Below are 20034 nucleotides of genomic sequence, written 5' to 3'. Positions count from 1 at the left end.
GGTATGCCATGACATAAATGGGAATTCCAAATGGTTTTTATCCAAGGCGGGAAAAACTTTTAAAAGGTAGGAAATGGACAAAGAGGAAAACTGTGTATCAGACAAAGCAGAAGATAAATAAAGTGTGTTACTTAAGTGTATAGAGAAGTTGAAGTCAAACAAATGAAAACACCAGAAAATAAATAGAAGGAGCAGATTCTACTTCCACAACCTGATCGAAGAATGGCAATTCTTGGTTCTGAGGCTCTGACCCTGCAATCATGCGCACTTCTTCAGCCCAGGACAATGGGCCCTTACATCACTGGAACCCCAGTGATTCTTTTCAGAGCCCTCTTTATGTCTCTGTTCCTCAGGCTGTAGATGAAGGGGTTCAGCATGGGGGTGACCACCGTGTACATCACCGAGGCCACTGCACTTGTGTGGGAGCTCTGGGGAGCAGCAGAGCTAAGGTACACTCCTAGGCCCGTACAATAAAATAAGGAGACAACCAAGAGGTGAGATGCACAGGTGGAAAATGCTTTGTACTTCCCTTCAGCTGATGAGATCCCACGTACAGAGGAAACTATCTTAAAGTAAGAGTAAAAGACCCCAGCCAGGGGAGCACCAGCCAGCAGCACAGTTGCAAAATACATCATCGTGTCATTAACAAAAGTGTCAGAACAGGCAAGTTGTATTATCTGATTGAGTTCACAGAAAAAATGGGGGATTTCCAAGACTGTACAGAAGGACAGCCGCAACACCATTAAGCTCTGTAACAAAGAATTGAGAGCACTAACGATCCAGGACATCAGAACCAGCAGTCCACAGAGTTGGGGGTTCATGATGACTGTGTAGTGCAGGGGGTGACAGATGGCCATGAAGCGGTCATAGGCCATTACAGATAGGATAAAATCATCCAACACAGCACAGAGTAGGAAAAAATACATCTGCGTGATGCAGCCTGCATAGGTTATGACTTTGCTCTGAGTCTGGATATTCCACAGCATCTTGGGGATGGTGGTGGAAGTGAAACAGATGTCTACAAAGGACAGGTTGGCCAGGAAGAAGTACATGGGGGTGTGGAGGTGGGAGTCAGAGCTGACGGCCAGGATGAGGAGCAGGTTTCCAAACACAGTGATCAGGTACATGGAGAGGAAAACCCCAAATATAAGGGGCTGCAGTTCTGGGTCCTCTGAAAATCCCAGAAGAAGAAACCCTGAAATTCCTGAATCATTTCCTGGTTCCATGTGGTAGAGGAGACTACAAGGAAGGAAAAAATAACAAAATAATTTTCAGTCAAATGAGCTTTATTTATTTACTTATTACCCTTTATTTTTTTCATTTTTAAAGTTTTTATTGAATTCCAATTAACTACTCTACAGTTTAATATTAGTTTCAGGTCTATAATTTAGTAGTTCAACACTTCCATACATCACCTGGTGCTTATCCCAACAGCTGCCCTTCTTCCTCTCCATCACGTGTATCGCCATCTCCTCCACTGATTTACTCTCTGGTAACCAGTAGTATGTTCTCTAGAGTTAAACGTCTATGTCTTGGTTTGCCTCTCTCTCTCTCTTTTTTCCCCTATGATCATTTGTTTTGTTTCTTAAATTCCACATATGACTGAAATCATATGGTATTCATCTTTCTGTGACTGACTTATTTTGCTTAGCCTAGTACATTCTAGCTCCGTCCATGTTGTTGCAAATGGCAGGAGTTCATTCTTTTTTGTGACTGAGTAATACACTTTCTTTATGCATTCATCAGACAATGGACCCTTGGTATATTTCCATAGTTTGATTATTGTAAATACTGCTGCTAAACATTGCAGTGCATATATCCCTTTGAATCAGCACTTTTGTATTCACTGGGAAGGTACCTAGCAGTGTAATTGCTTTATCATAGGGCAGTTCTATTTTTAACTTTTTTTTTAAAACCTGTTGTTTCCTGTTTTGTCTATTTTAGCCATTCTTACTGGTGTGAGGTGATATCTCATTGAGTTTTGGTGTGTATTTTCCTGATGATGAGTGATATTGAGGGTCTTTTCATGTGTGTGTTAGCCATCTGTATGTCTTCTTTGGAAAAGTGTCTATTATTTGTTCTGCACATTTCTTAACTGGATTATTTGTTTTTTGGGCATTGAGTTTAATTATACTTATAGAAACTAACCCTTTATCAGATATGTCATTTGCAAATATCATCTATTCTGTAGGTTGTCCTACTAAGCATTTATCCAAAGGATAAGAAAATACTAATTCAAAGTGGAAACATGCACCCGATGTGTATAGCAGCATTATCAACAATAGCCAAACTTTGGAGAGAGCCCAAATGTCCATCCATTGATGAATGGATAAAGAAGCCTGCAGTATATATATACACAATGGAATATTGCTCAGCCATCATAAGGAATAAAAGCATGCCATTTCCAATGACCTGGATGGAACTAGGGTGTGTTATGCTAAGTGAAATGTCAGTTAGAGAAAGACAATTAACATGATTACACTCATGTGTGATATTTAAGAAACAAAACAAATGAACAAATTCTGTGAGAAAAAGAGAGGCAAACCAGAAAACAGACTCTTAACTATAGAGAATAAACTAAGGGTTGCTGGAGAGCAGGTAGGTGGGGGGTGGGTGAAATGATGATGGGGCTTAAGGAGGGCAGTTGTGGTGATGAGCACCAGGTGATGTATGGAAGTGTTGAATCACTGAATTCTATACCTGAAACTAATATTGCACTGTATGTTAACTAACTGGAATTAAAATAAAAACTTGGAGAAAAAATTAGAAAAGTCTATACAATCCAATGATGGAAAAAGGATATATATGTATATATATTCAAAAAATATATATATATATATATATATTCAAAAAAACTATTTTGAATGATTTTAAATGCAAAACATATATATGCAAATATTTATACATGATGTATAAACATATATGTAAATATATATATATCTGTAATGTAAATATATTTATATCAAATACCATGTCATACAGTGACGGGTGCTTTGAAGGAAAAAAATGGTGGTATATAAAGGAGTGGATGGGAGCGTTCTAAGTTTTAATAGGAGTTCAGGAACACCTGCCAAGAAGGTGACATTTTAACAGAGGCTTCCAGAAAGACTGAGCAGGAGGCAGGAGGATATCTGGGGGAGGGGTGTGCCCTGCAGGGAAAGCAGAGCAAAGGCCCTGCAGAAGGCACTTACTGCAGATCTGCAGATCTCAACATGCAGTCAGTGCGGTGAGGGAATGAGCAAGAGCAAGAGAGATGAGAGGTGGTGGCAGAGAACGTTGAGGACCCAGGGGACTTTCCTGCCACTGATGGGACTTCAAGACACAGGGAGTCCCTCCTTCACATGGTGTTCTTTGCATCTTATTAATTGTGTTCCAAGGTGTTCTGTGAATAGAGATGGATCCCTTCCTTATCTCCATTTGTTGGTGAACATTCTGGCATTTAAGGGTCACATATTGGACAACATGAACTCAGGTGCCATTGCCCTGAGGACTGCTCATGCCCCACAACACACACACAGACACACACAGACACACACACACACACAGACACACACACACACAGTGCACTCTGGCCTCCCGGTACCGCATCACTACCATGCTTTTCTCCCCCCCAGCCACAATAATTTTGAAAAAATGATATAAGGCAGTCAACATCAAATTATTTTTATCCTGAAGAGTGTGTAAATAGTATTTAAATTCTAGCTAGTAAGCCTCCCAAGTACATGGAAACTTGGGGCTCCAATTTAATACAATCATCTTGTGTCCTGTATTTATAGAAACATAGAAAGCAGTGCCAAAACACAGAGGAAAGAATGGACACAGGGGGTAAAGTAGATCTAATAAGCTCAGGGGGTTCCTGAGAGACTGTGATGAGAAGAAAGCTTCCCTGGTTCTGGCAACATTCCAGCACCAGTCCACAAGCCCTGATGCCCAGAATAATTATCAAAACAGAAAAGTAACAATGTATCTAAATGAGAAAGGAGTGGTATTTTTATGATGTCAAGACATTTTTTTAATTGCATATCCCTCTAGAAAATTGTGCAAAGGGAATAAACCTACAATTTACAACAGAAAATACACAATGTAGAACATTAGAAGGGACTTTTTCTAAGACAAAATAATAAAAAAACTATTTTGAATGATTTTAAATGCAAAACTTTTGAAATCAGACAACCAGGTTTTGAATGTCAGATCTACCACATATACAATCTTTGAACTTGGGAGAGACAAGCAATCCCTTCCAAATGTGAATATCCTACTCAGATAGTGGGGATAGCAGCATCCACCCTTCTAGGGTGGCAGACAGCCTTCCTCAGTATATGTAAAAAGTTTACTATATAGTTCCTTCCTGTGCGTAAATAAGTGATTATCACCGGTGAAGAGATTTGGCTGAGTTTTTCCTTCTACCTCACAAATGTCTCCATCCTTTCCACATCTCTTGGTAATGAAGTATTACAAAGTAAAGGTAGTTAGCTTACCCTTTTTTGCATATGAAATACTATTTTTTAATGTAAATACTAGGTGTGAGAGAAAATGCTGAGAAATGTATGTCTCAAAAACTGCTCTTGCAAGGGACTGGCTGCCTGCATGGTTCTGGGGCTTTCTATAAATACAGAACACACGCAAAAACACCACATCTGAAAAAGTTCATAACTCACATCTCCAAGCCAAATACTCTGTTTTCCTGCTCCCCTTAGCTGCAAGCTCCTTGGATATGTTCTTATTTCACTGGAACCACTTTAGGTCCCCCAACCCTTCCTCTGTCACATCCAACTGGACTTCCATTCCCACCACCTATTGTCAACAATGATATCTGTATGGCTGAGTCCAATGGACACTTTGCATTTCAACATGTCATATAAATTAATTTTAAATGAGTCTACCTAGTCTCAGGTGACCTCAGGTAAAAGTTCTCAGATTCCATTCTCTCTGATCCTTTCCTGAAATACCTGCTGAGCTCTCAGACTCCCCTGGATGGGGTCTATAAGATAAGTGTCTCCACGTCAAGGTCCAAAATCTTCCCTGGATGGTTGATGATGGAGACCGAAGCTCTGTTCCCAGACAGGACAGCAGGAAGCAGTGAAGCATGGGTCCCTCTGCCAGACTTAGGAACACAAAATAACAACCATGTCCCGGCCAGTCCAAGGATCCATGTGCTGACGTTCTACAGCAGAGGAGATATTTACAGCTCCCTGTGTCTGCTCACTAGGCGCTGTTTCCATTGTTACTCCCACCTCAGAGCACTCCATTCCCAGTGGGCACTTGTCTGTTCAGAAAGTGAAAATTTCCTGCTGAGACTCTGTTCCTGGGAGACCAGATTAGAAGTCAGGTGAAGCCGGATATATATACACATTCTCCTGAACTTGCCTGCCTTCCAGAGGTCTGACCTCCTTGCATTTTACCTTCACCTTGAAATGATATTGAATCTTTTTAGTTGAGGGTTTACTTTACCATTTATGGCTTTGGGGTGATGTTTATAAATAAGCCATGTGATCCTCTTCATGTGTGATTTTTATTGGAAATTATAAGTACTTACCCTGGAGTCTGAAATAAATTCTGTGTTTGATTCATCAAAGTGAAGGCCCCTAAGTTGGTATCAAATATACCTCTGAAAAAGACTTTGTAGGCAGAATAATGTCCACAAAATATTTGCACATCTTAGTCAACAAGATCTTTGGATATGTCTTGTGTCATGGCAAGGGAGTATTAAGGTTACAAATCATACTAATATCGTTAGACAGTTGACCCTATGATAAAGTTATTCTGATTTTCCAGGTGGGCTCAATGGATCTCAAGGGTCCTCCAAATGTGGAAGAAGGAGGCAGAAGACTTAGAGTCAGAAAGAGATTTTGAGATGCCCTGTTGATGGCTTTGAAGATACAGGGAGGGCATATGGAGTCAGAGAGTACAGGTAGTTCTAAAGCTGGAATAGGCAAGAAAACCTATTCTCCCCCAGACCTCTAGAATGAACTCTTTTCTGGAGGTAGTCATTTTAGGTCAAGGAGACCTATTTCAGACTTCTGACTTCCAGAACTATCAGAAAATAAATTGATGTTGGGGATATCACGTTGCCTAATTTCAAGCTATATTACAAAGCTGTGATCACTAAGACAGCATGGTACCGGCATAAAAACAGACACATAGAAAATGGAACAGGACAGAGAGGCCAGATATAGACCCTCAACTCTATGGTCAACTCATCTTCCACAAAGCAGGAAAAAACATCCAATGGAGAAAAGCCAGTCTCTTCAATAAATGGTGCTGGGAAAATAGGACAGCTATATACAGAAGAATGAAACTTGACCAGTCTCTCACACCATACACAAAAATAAACTCCAAATGGATGAAAGACATCAATGTGAGACAGGAATCCATCAAAATCCTAGAAGAGAACATAGGCAAAAACCTCTTTGACATCGGCCACAGCAACTTCTTTCATGACACATCTCCAAGGCAAGGGAAACAAATGTTAAAATGAACTTTTGGGACTTCATCAAGATAAAAAGCTTCTGCACAGCAAAGGATACCACCAACAAAATTAAAAGGCAACCTACAGAATGGAAGAAGAGATCTGCAAATGATACTACAGATAAAGGGCTAGTATCCAAGATCTATAAAGAACTTCTCAAACTCAACACCCAAAAAACAAATAATCAAGTCAAAAAATGGGCAGAAGACATGAAAAGACACTTTTCCAATGAAAACATACAAATGGCTAACAGACACATGAAAAAATGCTCAACATCATTAGTCATCAGGGAAATTCAAATCAAAACTGCATTGAGATACCACCTTATACCAGTTAGAATGGCAAAAATTGACAAGGCAAAAAACAACAAATGTTGGAGAGGATGCGGAGAAAGGGGAACCCTCTTACACTGTTGGTGGCAATGAAAGGTGATACATCCACTCTGGTAAACAGTGTGGAGGTTCCTCAAAACTTTAAATATACAGCTACCTTCCCACCTGGCAATTATCCTACTAGGTATTTATCCCAAAGTTATAAATGCGGTGATCTGAAGTGACACCTGCACCCCAATGTTCATAGCAACAATGTCCATAATAGCCAAACTGTGGAAGGAGCTGAGATGTCCATCAATAGATGAATGGATAAAGATGTGGTATATATGTACAATGGAATATTATTCTGCCATCAGAAAGAATGAATACTTACCATTTATATCAACAGGATGGAACTGGAGTGTATTATGCTGAGCGATGTAATTCAATCAGAGAAAGATAATTATCATATGGTTTCACTCATATGTGGAATATAAAAAATAGCACAGAGGAAAAACTGAATAGGCAGCCGTCAGAGAGAGAGAGAAAAACCATGAGAGACTCCTAACTGTAGGGGAAAAAAGTGAGGGTTGATGGTGCAGAGGTGGGCAGAGGGATGGGTTAACTGGGTGATGGGCATTAAGGAAGGCACATGATGTGATGAGCACTGGCTGTTATATGCAACTGTAAATTATCAAACAATACATATGAAACTAATGATGTATTATATATTGATTAATTGAATTTAAATAAAAATTTTTAAAGGATAAAAATGTATAATTGACATACAATGTTACATTTGTTTCAGGTATACATCATACTGAATCAACACACAACTCTTTATGTTATGCTGTGCTCACCACAAGTGTCAAACTATATACTTAAAATAGGGAGAGTCTATTATATATAATTATACTTCAGTGTTATAGTTGAATGGAAAAAGTCTAATGGAACATGGGTTAGGATAGAATCTGGAGCATTGGTATAGCCGATTCACAGTGAACATGGATAGAAGATAACTCTCTTATCTAGAAAGAAAGTAGGGTGTCTGTATGTATAGGACCAATGGAATTAAATTAAGGCAATTCACATTAGATATGCCTGCTGTAAATCACCATCAAGTACTGATTTTGTATTCAAAGTACTCTTTCCCAGAGAACACACAAAGCCCAACATGAGTAGAAGAAAGGAAATAATAAAGATCAGTCAGAATTAATGACACTGAGATTTAAAAATTCAACAGAAAAAAAAATAGATGAAACCAAGAGCTGGTTCTTTGAAAGCATAAGCAAAATTGACAATCCTTAGACAACTCATGTAGAAAAAAAAATAGAAATGACAAAATAAATAAAATCAGAAATGAGAAAGGTGAAGTAACAGCTGACACCACAGAAATACAAAGAATTATAAGTGAATAATATTAAAAGTATAGGCAAACAAAATGAACAACCTAGAAGGAACAGAACAAGCCCTAGAAATGTACAATCTTTCATAACAGAACCAGGAAGAAATCAAAAATCTGAACAGATTAATTGTAAGCAAGGCAGTCGATGATATTGTAACAGTGATACATCGGGACTGAAGGCAGCTACACTTGTGATGAAGGTACCATAGTGTATAAATTTGTTAAATCACTATGTTGTATATCTGAAATTAATATACATTCTGTGTTTACTATACTCAAATAAACAAAACAACAACAAGAAAACATGCAAAATACTCTTCCCCATAGGAAATCAATGTTCTGAATACCCTACCTGGGCATACAGCCAGAATAAAATACCCATGTGTGTTTAAAGATGTGAATGCATTTACCCCAGAAGAAAACCTGAATAAGCAAATCTGGGGAAGATGTATGAAGAAAACTCTACCTCTGTAGCCAAAAATTTTACCATCCATCAAATGCATGGATTCATGCATTTTCTTCAGAATCTGTCTGAAATTTTCAAAATAAAGTCAGAATGCTGTTCCAGGGAGGATCCTAGTTGGGATGGATGTGGTCAGGTGATGGCTATATCTCTGAGTCAGACGCTGGAGACTGACACTCCCACTGTCATAGCAGCTCAGAGGCCCACAGGGTGGTCTTTCTGACGTGCCTGCATGAGTGGTTATAAACATTGGAGAGATGTCCATTTCAGGTGAAATGGACCCATTGGTAGAAAGGGAATATGCACCTGGCTCCCAAGATGGACACATGGGGACTGAAGTGGCAAAAAAAAAAAAAAAAAGAAAGAAAAAAAATTCCTTTACTTAGAGTCCCTTGGCTTCAGGAGAGCTGAATTGCTTAGAGAATTGAGCAACATGGAGGGAATTTATTTGATAGGGAGCTCTGAGAATTCAGCCTCTGCATCCCCCTCTGCAGAGCTCACCTGCGGCTCATGAGCCACAGGCTAAGAGCATCCTCTCCAGGCTTTTCTGGATGTCCACTCACTCCAAAGGACCAGCGCCTGACCCCCATTTCCTGTCCTTTCTACATCAATTGTCTTTGGAAGGAAGGACCAGTAGAGCCAAATCCATTGAGTGAAGCATCAGGGGAAGCCAGAGTAATCTGGGAAAATGGTGTGAAGGGAAGGAAAGTTTTATTAACAATGTCTTCTGGGGAAAAGGTCAGGTTGATGAGATAAAGTAATGGGATTGATTCTAGATCCTGCACATTTCATGTCTGCAGAGAATTCTTGCTCCTCATTCCTTTCCAACTCTTCTTGCTTCTCTTGTCAGAGCATCATTGCAGGGACCCTCTCCTCCTGCAGCAGAAGCCAACCCTCCCTTATGTCTGCTCACCTTTTGGGTTCTGCTTTATACCAGTGTTAGCCTTTCCCCTTATTTGTGAAGCACTGAATGCCTAAGGCAGCCCTGCAGAGTGAGAAGAGCCTTGACTTGGAGGCAGGCGGATGTGAGTCTGAATCGCCCCTTTCCAACTGGTGCCTGATTGACGTTGGCAATATTTCTTGTATTCTGTGGATCTTTTTCCCATCAGCACAAGAGTGAGTAAAAGGAGATCTCAGAGATGTGATGGATCGAGTGTGCAGGACACAGTGCCCTCTGAAAAACATCATTTATTCACTCATTCACTCTTTCACATGACACATTCCAAAGTAATTTTAAGGGACCTACATAGTACTTGGGACAAAAGAAGACACCTTAAAAGTATATGACAAGATGGGTAATAAGGAGGGCACATATTGCATGGTGCACTGGGTGTTATACGCAACTAATGAATCATCGAACTTTACATCAAAAACCAGGGATGTATTGTATGGTGACTAACGTAATATAATAAAAACTATTATTACAAAAAAAAAGTATATGACAAGAGAAATACTGTGGCCAAAGGAAAGAAGACTTAAAACCAGGTGAATAATTACACGAGTAAGCCAAATATCTACCACGAAATATTACATTGTTGACAAAATGGGGCCCCTGGTAGGACTCTGAGAATTCCAGTGAAGACAAAGGACTCAGTTTGTGCTGTTAGGATGGAATTTGGCTGAGTAAATGGAAAAACTAAGAAGAAAAAGTGTCCATACTCAATTAGGGGTTAATTTGTCTCCATCATCAAAGAAGGGGTATGATGTCTCTATGCCAACATGAGGGACAAGGGTTCATTCCACCTCTGCTTCCACATCCACACGGTGTGGTTTTCCAAGGTACATCAGCTGTGGGAGTCCCAGTGTCAGGTGTGAATTCTAGGCAAGGAGGAAATAGAAAAGGGAAAGTCCTCCAAAAAGCATTCAGTATTCCCATTCAATAACTTCACATACTCTTCACCACCTGTCCATGATTGAAAGAGAAATGGGAAATATAGTGTCTTAGCTGGTGTATGACCACCTCCAAATACATGCAGGGTCTGATAACAGGGAAGAGGAGAATGAATATGTCATATAGGCAATCTCTGGCACAATGATCAGTTACAAGAGTCACAGTATCCATAACATAAAAACAAATAATTGCTTGATAGAAGCATGATCCTTTTTGACACTAAGACAAAGACAGTGATCTCCCCAAGTCTCATGAAAGTCCTAGTGCGTGAGGGCAGGAAAAATGTGTTCAGACAATTCCATTCAAGGAATCCAACACACATTTAAAGGTACTTGAAATGTTTCTTAATGTAGGCTAGAGGCATCACATATGGGGTAATAGCCACACGGTAGGAGAGGTGAGGCAGAACTGCTATTATCATGGTTGAGGTATTAAACTGTGCTGAAAAAAAAAATCAGCAGTAAACCTTGACCAAAGTTAAAGGTACCTATCCCATCTGAGCCACAAGAGTATTCAGATTCCCGAGTAGTAAAGACTAATGGAGCAATCTTGGTCAGCTGTATGAACAGTAATTTTGGTGGCTCCAAATAACAAGTCACCATCTGACCCTACTTTGATATTCAAATTAATATTTTCCAGAGGTCTTGTAATTTTTACACACTGCTCTTGTATAAATTTGAGAAGACAGATTTCTGTGCCCTGCAGTTTGTAACCTGAAAATATTATTATCAGACCTCAGGTGGGTGTCGTTTTCCTTTGTCTCTCTCACTTGAAGAGATTTATGTTGTTTGTGTCCTCTCTCAGCGGATCAACATTAGAGCCAGGGGAATGCCCTTGGGGTTGTTTTAGGTGAGGTTGGGTGCATTCAGGGGGCATCAGCATATCTCTGAATGAAGGTACCAGAATTTCAATGGGCCTTGAACCAATGTGTATCTCATTCCCTTTGAGTATGGAGACACCCCGGCTCAGGGATTCTGAGATTGTTCCTTCAAAGTGGTGGCCAAAGCTGAAGAAGGAAGTGCTCCCTTAACGAAAGAATGCCTGTGCTTATGGATTCACGCATGTTGTAAGGGAATTTAATGAGGAACCAAAGGTTCACTTCTTGGTTCAAAATCATCACCTATTTTTTAGATTCCTTGATACTGGCAGTTGTCCCCATGCTTTCGTGAAGTATTGGGCCTTTGGATTTCCTACGCCATCATTTTCTCTGCCATTGACTATCTTGTGAGCACTTTTTATTTTTTTTTATTTTTTATTACGTTATATTAGTTACCTTTGAAAGCGTTTGTGCATGCATATATGTATATTTACCAAAGCTCTGAATCTTAACCTTAAATACAAAACATGCCCAAATGTAACATCAGGGTAACATGTAGTGCTTATATTACTTTTAAAGTGATATTTAAAGAAATTCTACTGAAAGATAAAAGAAAGACAAAATAGGTTGCTGGCTTTCCAGTGACATAGAACAGAGTGTCACAAAATGAACATGGAAAATAATGTACTCTGGTTATGTAAACAATGCAAATCATTGTGAAAGTTACAAATATTTGCATTGGAAAATTAAATACAGGATTCTTACATGGTGTTTGGAACAGTTAAGGCCAATGGATGAAAATTGTTAACTCCACACAGATGGCAGAAAATTTTGCCTGCATATGAAGTAAGAAGGTTTGAGGGAAGGTGTAGAGGAAAATAAAAGTGAGGAGATAAAAGTTGAAAGACTGGAAGCCACAGACGTTCTAGAACAGCACAACTCAGTCATGAATGAACAGTGGAATCCCCTGTGATCTTGTCACATGTGGATTGTGATTCAGCAAGTCTGAAAATGGCCTGGGGCTCTGCATTCAAAGCAGCTCTGGGCAGTGCTGCTGCTGCTGGTCCACGGACCACACTCTGAGTAGCTGGGCTATAAAGGGCACGACTGCTTTGGAACTAGGACTACATTTCCAAATGGCAGTGGCAACAGAGGGAAGGACGGAAGCATTTCAAATTCCCCAACCATGGCAATTATAAACGGGTAGTACATTATTAATCCATTTGCTGGAAATGAAAGGCAATCACATTTCTGTGCTGTCACTGGATGGTCATTGAATGCTGACTTTTTTCCTCTTTTCCGCTACCTATTTCCTCCACATGGAACCAGGAAATCAAACACATGCTGCAGAATTTCTCTTTCTGGGGTTTTCAGCAAAGTCAGAGACTCAGTTCATGCTCTTCGGGCTGTTCCTGTGCGTGTACTTGGTCACGTTCACTGGGAATGTGCTCATCATCCTGGCCATATTCTCAGACTCCCACCTCCACACCCCCATGTACTTCTTCCTGGCCAACCTGTCCTTTGTAGACATCTGCTTCACCTCTACCACCGTCCCCAAGATGCTCTGAACATCCAGACTCAGAGCAAAGTTATCACATATGCAGGCTGCCTCAGCCAGACATTTTCTGCATCTGTATTTGGATGTCTGGACAATGTACTCCTGACCGTGATGGCCTATGACCGCTTTGTGGCCATCTGTCACCCCCTGCACTACTCGGTCATCATGAACCCCCAGCTCTGAGGGCTGCTGGCCTTCAGGTCCTGGTGCATCAGTGTCATGGGCTCCCTGCTTGAGACCTTGACGATTTTGAGGTTGTCCTTCTGCACAAACATGGAAATCCCACACTTTTTTTGTGATCTTCCTGAAGTCCTGAAGCTCGCCTGTTCTGACACCGTCATCAATAACATAGTGGTGTATTCTGCACCTGGCCTTCTGGCCATGATTCCTCTCCATGTAATACTGTTGTTTTACTATCAAATTGTTTCCTCCATACTCAGTATTTCATCAGCTGCGGGGAAGTACAAAGCCTTTTCCACGTGTGGTTCTCACCTTTCAGTGGTCTCCTTGTTCTGTGGCACAGGCCTCGGGGAATACCTCAGTTCTGCAGCAACTTTATCCACTAGGACGAGTCTGGTGGCCTTGGTGATGTACACCATTGTCACCCCCATGCTGAACCCTTTCATCTATGGCTTGAGGAACGTGGTCAAGAAGGGGGCCCTGAGCAGGCTCCTTGGCAGGGGGGTGCCTCTCAGTGTCAGGACCATCACAGGACTCTCCTGAGTAGCTGGGCACACAATATGGAGGCCCAGAGATCCTGGCTTCCTCCATCCACTATTTTAATTTTTTCCTCAAGTGTACACATTTTAAAGATGTTCTCTCTTTGTGTCTTCCTTCTCTCTTTTTCTTCAGGTTATATCTTGGTGTGAATACAACCTGGTATTTTCTCAGTAATCTTCAGTAATGGTTTGGATTTCTTAAAAAATTAAGAAGGGCATGTATTGCATGGAGCACTGGGTATTATAGGCAAATAATGAATCATGGAAGTTTACATCAAAAACGTGGGATGTACTGTATGATGACTAACATAACATAATAAAAAATTTTATAAAAAAAAGTCAAATGTCATGTATTTAATATCTATCCTCAGAGTGATGAGATATGTGCCTATTTTTGGAAATGTCCCAAAAACAAATTTACAGAGATGTTTCCTCTGGTCATGTAAATAAAATCAACTCAAATATTCCCCCCCCCTTCTTTCCTGATCTAATTCACTTTCCTTCCAGTGACACCAACTTTACTAAATTTCTCTGCTCACCCAAAATATAGATTCCTTGAATTTCAGAAAGGTCTCTTACCTAACTTTGAAACTGTAATGCTTAATACAGTTCTCAGGATGGAGTTTATGCTTAGTGAATATTTGTTGAGTGAAAAGTAGATGGGTGGGTGGTTAAATACAGTCAGGATCAGGAAAAAAATATATTGATTTAATGAAAACTTTTGAGCTAGAAAAAAAATCTGGTCTTTGTTTGTTTGTTTTAGTAGGCTCATTGGCCAACATGGAACACAAAGCAGGTTTGAACTTACAACCCTGAGATCAAGACCGGAGCTGAGATCAAGAGGCAGGCAGTTAACAGAGTAAGGCACCCAGGCCTTCCAAGAAATTTGGTTATTGATATGGATATTGATAACAAAAAATAATAATAGTACTCTGCCGTCACTGTTTAAGTGCTTATACACATTATCTCATGTAAATTTTCCGGTAACATTTATGTGATTAATATCATTTCCCATTTATTACAGAGGAGTAGGTGGAGCTTATGGTATCTAGCTGATTGGCTCTAGGTCACTCAAGGTGGTGAAAAGGCTCATCCCTTCTGAGGTCTGGGGAGGGCTGCCTGATTCAGATGTTCTGTTGGGCATCACAATATGCTGCCTCCAGCCATAGCTTAGTATCATAACAGTTTAATCCCTAACATGTAATTGCACATTTCTAGAAGTCAGCTCCCCAGCTAAGAAATGTTCTGTCTCTGGGGGCCAAAGCCTTAGAAATTAATCACAACCCGCACTGAGATTTATTATTACTAAGTTCTCAGACTGAAACCTTAGATGGAATTTCTCCTGTTTAGAGATAAGGGAATAAAGGCTTGGCAGGTTCATTTCCTGTTATAAGAGAAAAGAGACATGGGTAAATTTGTCTGACCACCTAAGGTCAAACCTGAGGTGTACAGGGGATTCTGGGAGAAGAACACATCTGACTCTGACACTGGACCAGAGCCACACAAAAGTGACTACAGACCAAGACAGGGAATATCAATGGCTGGGAACTTCAGATTCAGACTCTCTGGGCCACTTTAGACATACCAAATTAGTAACAGCACTTCCCAAGTTATGACAGTCAAAAATTTCTCCAGATAATTTCAAGTGTCCCCTGGAGGCCAAATCGTGTCTGGCTGAGAAACACTGTCCTATATTGTAACATTCCAATCAAAACACATCATTTCTTAATGATGCAGTTCGTAATTCTGGGTCAAGCACTCAACACTTCCAAGTCACATTTCTACAAATAGGCTCATCATTTTATGATCCTCATAGAATGGCTTTTGCACAAAATAAATCAGGTTATCCATATAAGATTGTGAGCTCAGCCCATGGTGCATTAAAAGGTCTAAATTGATCCCTTATAACTACCAAATCTTTTGGTAGTGAATGACTAGATGTCAATTTTTAACTTCTATTAAAACACTGAACTTCTAATTGATTTGTCAAAAGAATTATGAATCCAAGGATTGTTGTACCCATGGTTTTACAGGAAAATAACACACGTTTGCTTTTTGGAGAAGGAAGAAAAATCTTCTGGAGCTATCAGGAGTTGTGCTCCCACCACAAGTCAATATTTTGCAGACATAGGGAACACAGTCAAGACAGGTTCATCAGTCTTAGATTTGGAAAAAAAAATTCACTCAGGGCCGTAGAAATTTCAATCTTAGAGCTCTGGATGCCAGGCAAGGTCAGGGAAGTGTAATAAACATTGGATGTGCCTGAATTCTAACCTGGTCCCTTGGGAACAGAGAATCTACAGGAAATAATTCCATTCAGTGCAGGTAAGTTCCCATGAGAAGACATGCTCAGGGATTGGAATAATAATGGGGAAAGTGTCTAATGAGCAGGTATAGGGAACAGATGCAGCAAACAGAGGAGCTGTAAATATCCCCTCGGCTGCAGCCCCTGGGCACGTTCAACCTTCAGGTGGAGGAGACATGGTTTTTGTGTTTGGATTCCTAAGTCTGCTGGGGGACCCATGCCTCACTCCTTCCGGCTGTCCTGTCTGGGAACAGAGCTTCAGTCTCCACCATCGACACTCCAGAGAAGAATTCGGACCTCCACATAGAGACCTTCCTCTCAAAGACCCCATCCGGGTGAGTCTCAGATATCATGAGGTATTTCAAGAAAGAGTCAGAGAGAATGGAAGCTGAAAGTTTTACCTGAGGTCACCTGAAAGCTTAAGCAGCCCAGCCCAGAGCCACGAGATCATTGTGTTTGTTGGAGTGGCGAACTCATTCATTTAGAGTCAATTTATTTAATTTTTTAAATAATTTTTATTTTGTTATAATAGTCACCATATACTACACCCCCAGTTTTTGATGCAATGTTCCGTGATTCATTATTTGCATATAACACCCAGCGCTCCATGCAATACGTACCCTCCTTAATACCCATCACTGGCCTATCCCAATCCCCCACCCCCTCCCCTTTGAAGCCCTCAGTTTGTTTCCCAGAGTCCACAGTCTCTCATGGTTCATTCCCCCTTCTGATTACCCCCCTTCATTCTTCCCTTCCTTCTCCTACGGATCTTCCTATTTCTTACGTTCCATAAATGAGTGAAACCATATGGCATTTTAAACAAATAAATGTTTGTGCACTTAGCAATACAAGGATTACTGTTGACAATTAGGTGATGGGAATAAAAATCCTGTTGAATGAGACTAAAAAAGGAATGGGAGGTACTGTCTTCCAGGAAAACGTGAACACTTCCAAGGAGATTTGCAGTAAAGGGGACTATGAAAATAGACTATTAGGTATGGAGGCAGGTGAAGTGCAGTGAGGGATTTAAATATATTTTTTAAATGGGTATAATGTAGCACATTCCGTATTCGTTAGAAAGATCCAGACCAGGATTCTTAATTCTAGGAAGCATTGAGGGCTGCTGGATGGGAGGTGGGTGGGGGGATGGGTAACTGGGTGATGGTCAATAAGAAGGGCACATGATGTAATGGGCACGGGGTGTTCTATGCAACTGATGAATCACTGAACTCTACCTCTGAAACTAATAATACACTGTATGTGAATTAATTGAATTTAAATTAAATTAAATTAATTTTTTTAAAAAAGTAAAGAAAGTCCAGACCGATGGAGGGAGCCACTACCTTGCAACCGCTGTTCTTGAGACATATATCTCACAGAATCCTCTCTCACATAGGTATTCACTTAAAAAGTTTATTTACAGCACATTCAGGCATATGCTAAAGGGCTTTAGTTTTCACTTATTTCATTACCTGGAGGTGGATTACATTTTGCGGTTTATTAGCCATTTACTCTCTCCATCCCAAATCATCTATTCAAGTTCTTTGCCTGTATACTGGGGTCTGAGCGTTCTTACTCTTGTTTTTGTTGTTCTTGCCAAATCATTTTTTTCTTCCGTTTGCACTCTTTCCAACAAATAAGTACAAATGTTTAAGCTGAGTTTGCTATTTGCTGTTTAATTCTTGTATGTATGTACAAATGTATTTGCTGGGTAGTGTGAGAGTTTATAAAATTTGACCAGTCAGATCTATCTGTCAGGCATGTTTTGTCCCCACCCATTGCTTTTTATGTGGTTCTTAATAAACTGACTTTTGTATGTGTTGCTGTCTAACTTCACATCTGTGCCTGCTGCTTACTGCTGCCTTTTGCCTTTTGTGATTAGATCTACTTTCTAAACTAGCACTCATCTTCTGCCATTCTGTGGAACACATTCTTTTTTTGCATTCAACTTAACACATTTTTCACAAACGTGTTTGATTCTACTTCTGTTTATATAGGATGACATTATCATTTTAGATACTGGTCTCTGCAAACTTTTAGAATAAGTTATAATTTTAAATTATATTTTCTTATTCTTTTTATTAGTTTTTTTTACCCATTTCATTTTGATTTAGAGATCTGTGTTAATGTGATGAAACTGTTGTTATTTTATATCTTTTCTTGCAGGAGTTAGTCTTTTTCTTTTTATTTCTTCAAAGTTGTTTTATTTATTTTAGTAATCACAGCACCCAATGTGGGACTTGAACCCATGACCCCGAGTTCAAAAGGTACATGTTCCTCAGACTGAGCTAACCAGCACCCAGAAGTCAGTCTTTTTAAATTCAATTCAGATTAATAAGGTTGTTTTGAATCCACTGTATTTCAGCTTTCTTTACCCTGCGTGTTTTTATTTTATAAATTTTTCTTCTAAAAACGTGTTTCTATCCAAATGCACACCTTTTCCAAACAACAAAAGTGCACAAAGGAGGTGAGGTCCTGCTCATTTGGATCCTGTGTCAAACAAAGCAAGGAGAGTGGGTGACATAAATGTGTGTGTGACCAAGGTCCTCAGGGATATTCATACGAAGGAAGTTAATCGGTTTCTGAGGCATGTCTCAGATTTTATAGAGTATATTGTAGGCACGCCTACACGTGTGGGACCAAAATCAGAAACAGGAGTGGAGCGTGCCCAGGGGTTTGTCAGAGACTGAAACTCAAAGCCCAGGAATTACAAAGCAAAGATGCTCCAGGGGTGCCTGGCGGGCTCAGCTGGAAGAGTATCCAAGTCTTGCTCTCAGTGTCTTGTGTTCGAGCCACACACTGGGTTTTAAATAAAGAAAACTTATTTTTTTAATTAAAAAAAAGAAAAGATGCCATAAAGAAATGTGAGAGAAAGGGTTGCCTCATCTGTTCCTTCCTGAGCCATTCAAGGACAAGGGTGGCCAAACACATAGGAATAAATATGGAATAAAAACTAGATTGAGGGCCTGATGTGGGTACTGTAATGAGATGATTGGGGAAATAACGGTACAGTCAGTGTGCGGTCCCTGAATCTGGAGGAACCCCAGCACCCAAACTGACTGCCCACTCTCTCTGCAGCCTGGATGTTCTAATGGGCTCTTCATTCACAGTGCTTTTTCATCATTGCCCGGAAGTGCCATCCTTTTATTTTTTTAAATTATTTTATGTATTTATTCTGGGGGGGGCAGGAGCAGAGGGACAGGGACAAGCAGACTCCCACTGAGCAGGCATCTGGACTCAGCGTTCCATCCCAGGACCGTGGGATCAAGACCTGAGATGAAGGCAGACACTTAACCAACTGAGCCACCCAGGAGCCTTGGAAATGCCCTTCTTTTAAAACTATTCTTTCATTTGCTGACATGGATAAGAATCTTTTGACTGTATCCCAGAACAAAACATGCCTTTTACATGTGATCCAGCAGCTGTGCACAGGCAAACACAGAAATAAATACATTTGCACACTCACACACACGGGACTCAACAAGGAGAACCATGAAATGATTTGGTATGAACTCTGACCACGTACGATGCACTCTGATATTTTCCATTGTGCCTTCTTTATCCTATTCCATTTATTCTTACAAACCACAGTCTGACCCACAGATGGTCCTAATCTCAGAATATGGCAAACATTCCTCTCCCATATCCTCCATTCCTGTGCTAGTAGCTCCCTGCTTCTGTTCTCTCTCTCATCACTGGCAACTGCTCTGAGCAGAGATTGTCTCATTACTTCACGCAATATGTATTTATTCCTACTTTTCCAAACTATACTAGGGGTAAAGCTCAAGAGTCTGTATAACGTGCCCCAGGGCACCCACAGTCTAGCAGGGAAACATACATGGAAGTAAATAAGAGTCACATAGTGATAACCCCGACATCTAAATTACTGCAAGATGAAGCATACTTTTTCTGTGGGAATGTTAAAAAAAAAAAAAAAAAACAGAACAAAAACAGGTGCCTGGGTGGCTCAGTTAGTTAAGTGCCTGCCTTCGACTCAGGTCATGATCCCAGGGTCCTGGTATCCAGTCCCACATCGGGCTCCCCCTGCTCTGTGGGAAGCCTGCTTCTCCCTCTCCCTCTGCCTGCTGCTCCCCCT

The 20034-nt window shown here is 40.4% G+C and overlaps 1 protein-coding gene and 1 pseudogene across 1 annotated transcript; one reads left to right on the top strand and one right to left on the bottom strand.

The window, feature by feature from the left end:
* Nucleotides 1-293: 293 nt before the first annotated feature.
* Nucleotides 294-1226, bottom strand: LOC123792303 (olfactory receptor-like protein OLF4). The gene has a single exon (XM_045797473.2). The coding sequence runs from the start codon at nucleotides 1224-1226 to the stop codon at nucleotides 294-296; it is 933 nt and encodes a 310-aa protein (XP_045653429.2).
* An 11449-nt stretch (nucleotides 1227-12675) lies between these two features.
* Nucleotides 12676-13637, top strand: LOC123792294 (olfactory receptor 7C1-like; annotated as a pseudogene).
* The last annotated feature ends 6397 nt before the right edge of the window (nucleotides 13638-20034 follow it).

The sequence above is a fragment of the Ursus americanus genome, chromosome 14 (genome assembly GCF_024610735.1).
Source record: "Ursus americanus isolate L20-20 chromosome 14, mUrsAme1.1.p, whole genome shotgun sequence".
Taxonomy (NCBI): Eukaryota; Metazoa; Chordata; class Mammalia; order Carnivora; family Ursidae; genus Ursus; species Ursus americanus.
This window is presented reverse-complemented; position numbering and strand designations above follow the sequence as displayed.

Excerpts from the sequence above, each read along its gene's own strand:
- LOC123792303 (XM_045797473.2), bottom strand. The coding sequence starts at position 1,226 with ATGGAACCAGGAAATGATTCAGGAATTTCAGGGTTTCTTCTTCTGGGA.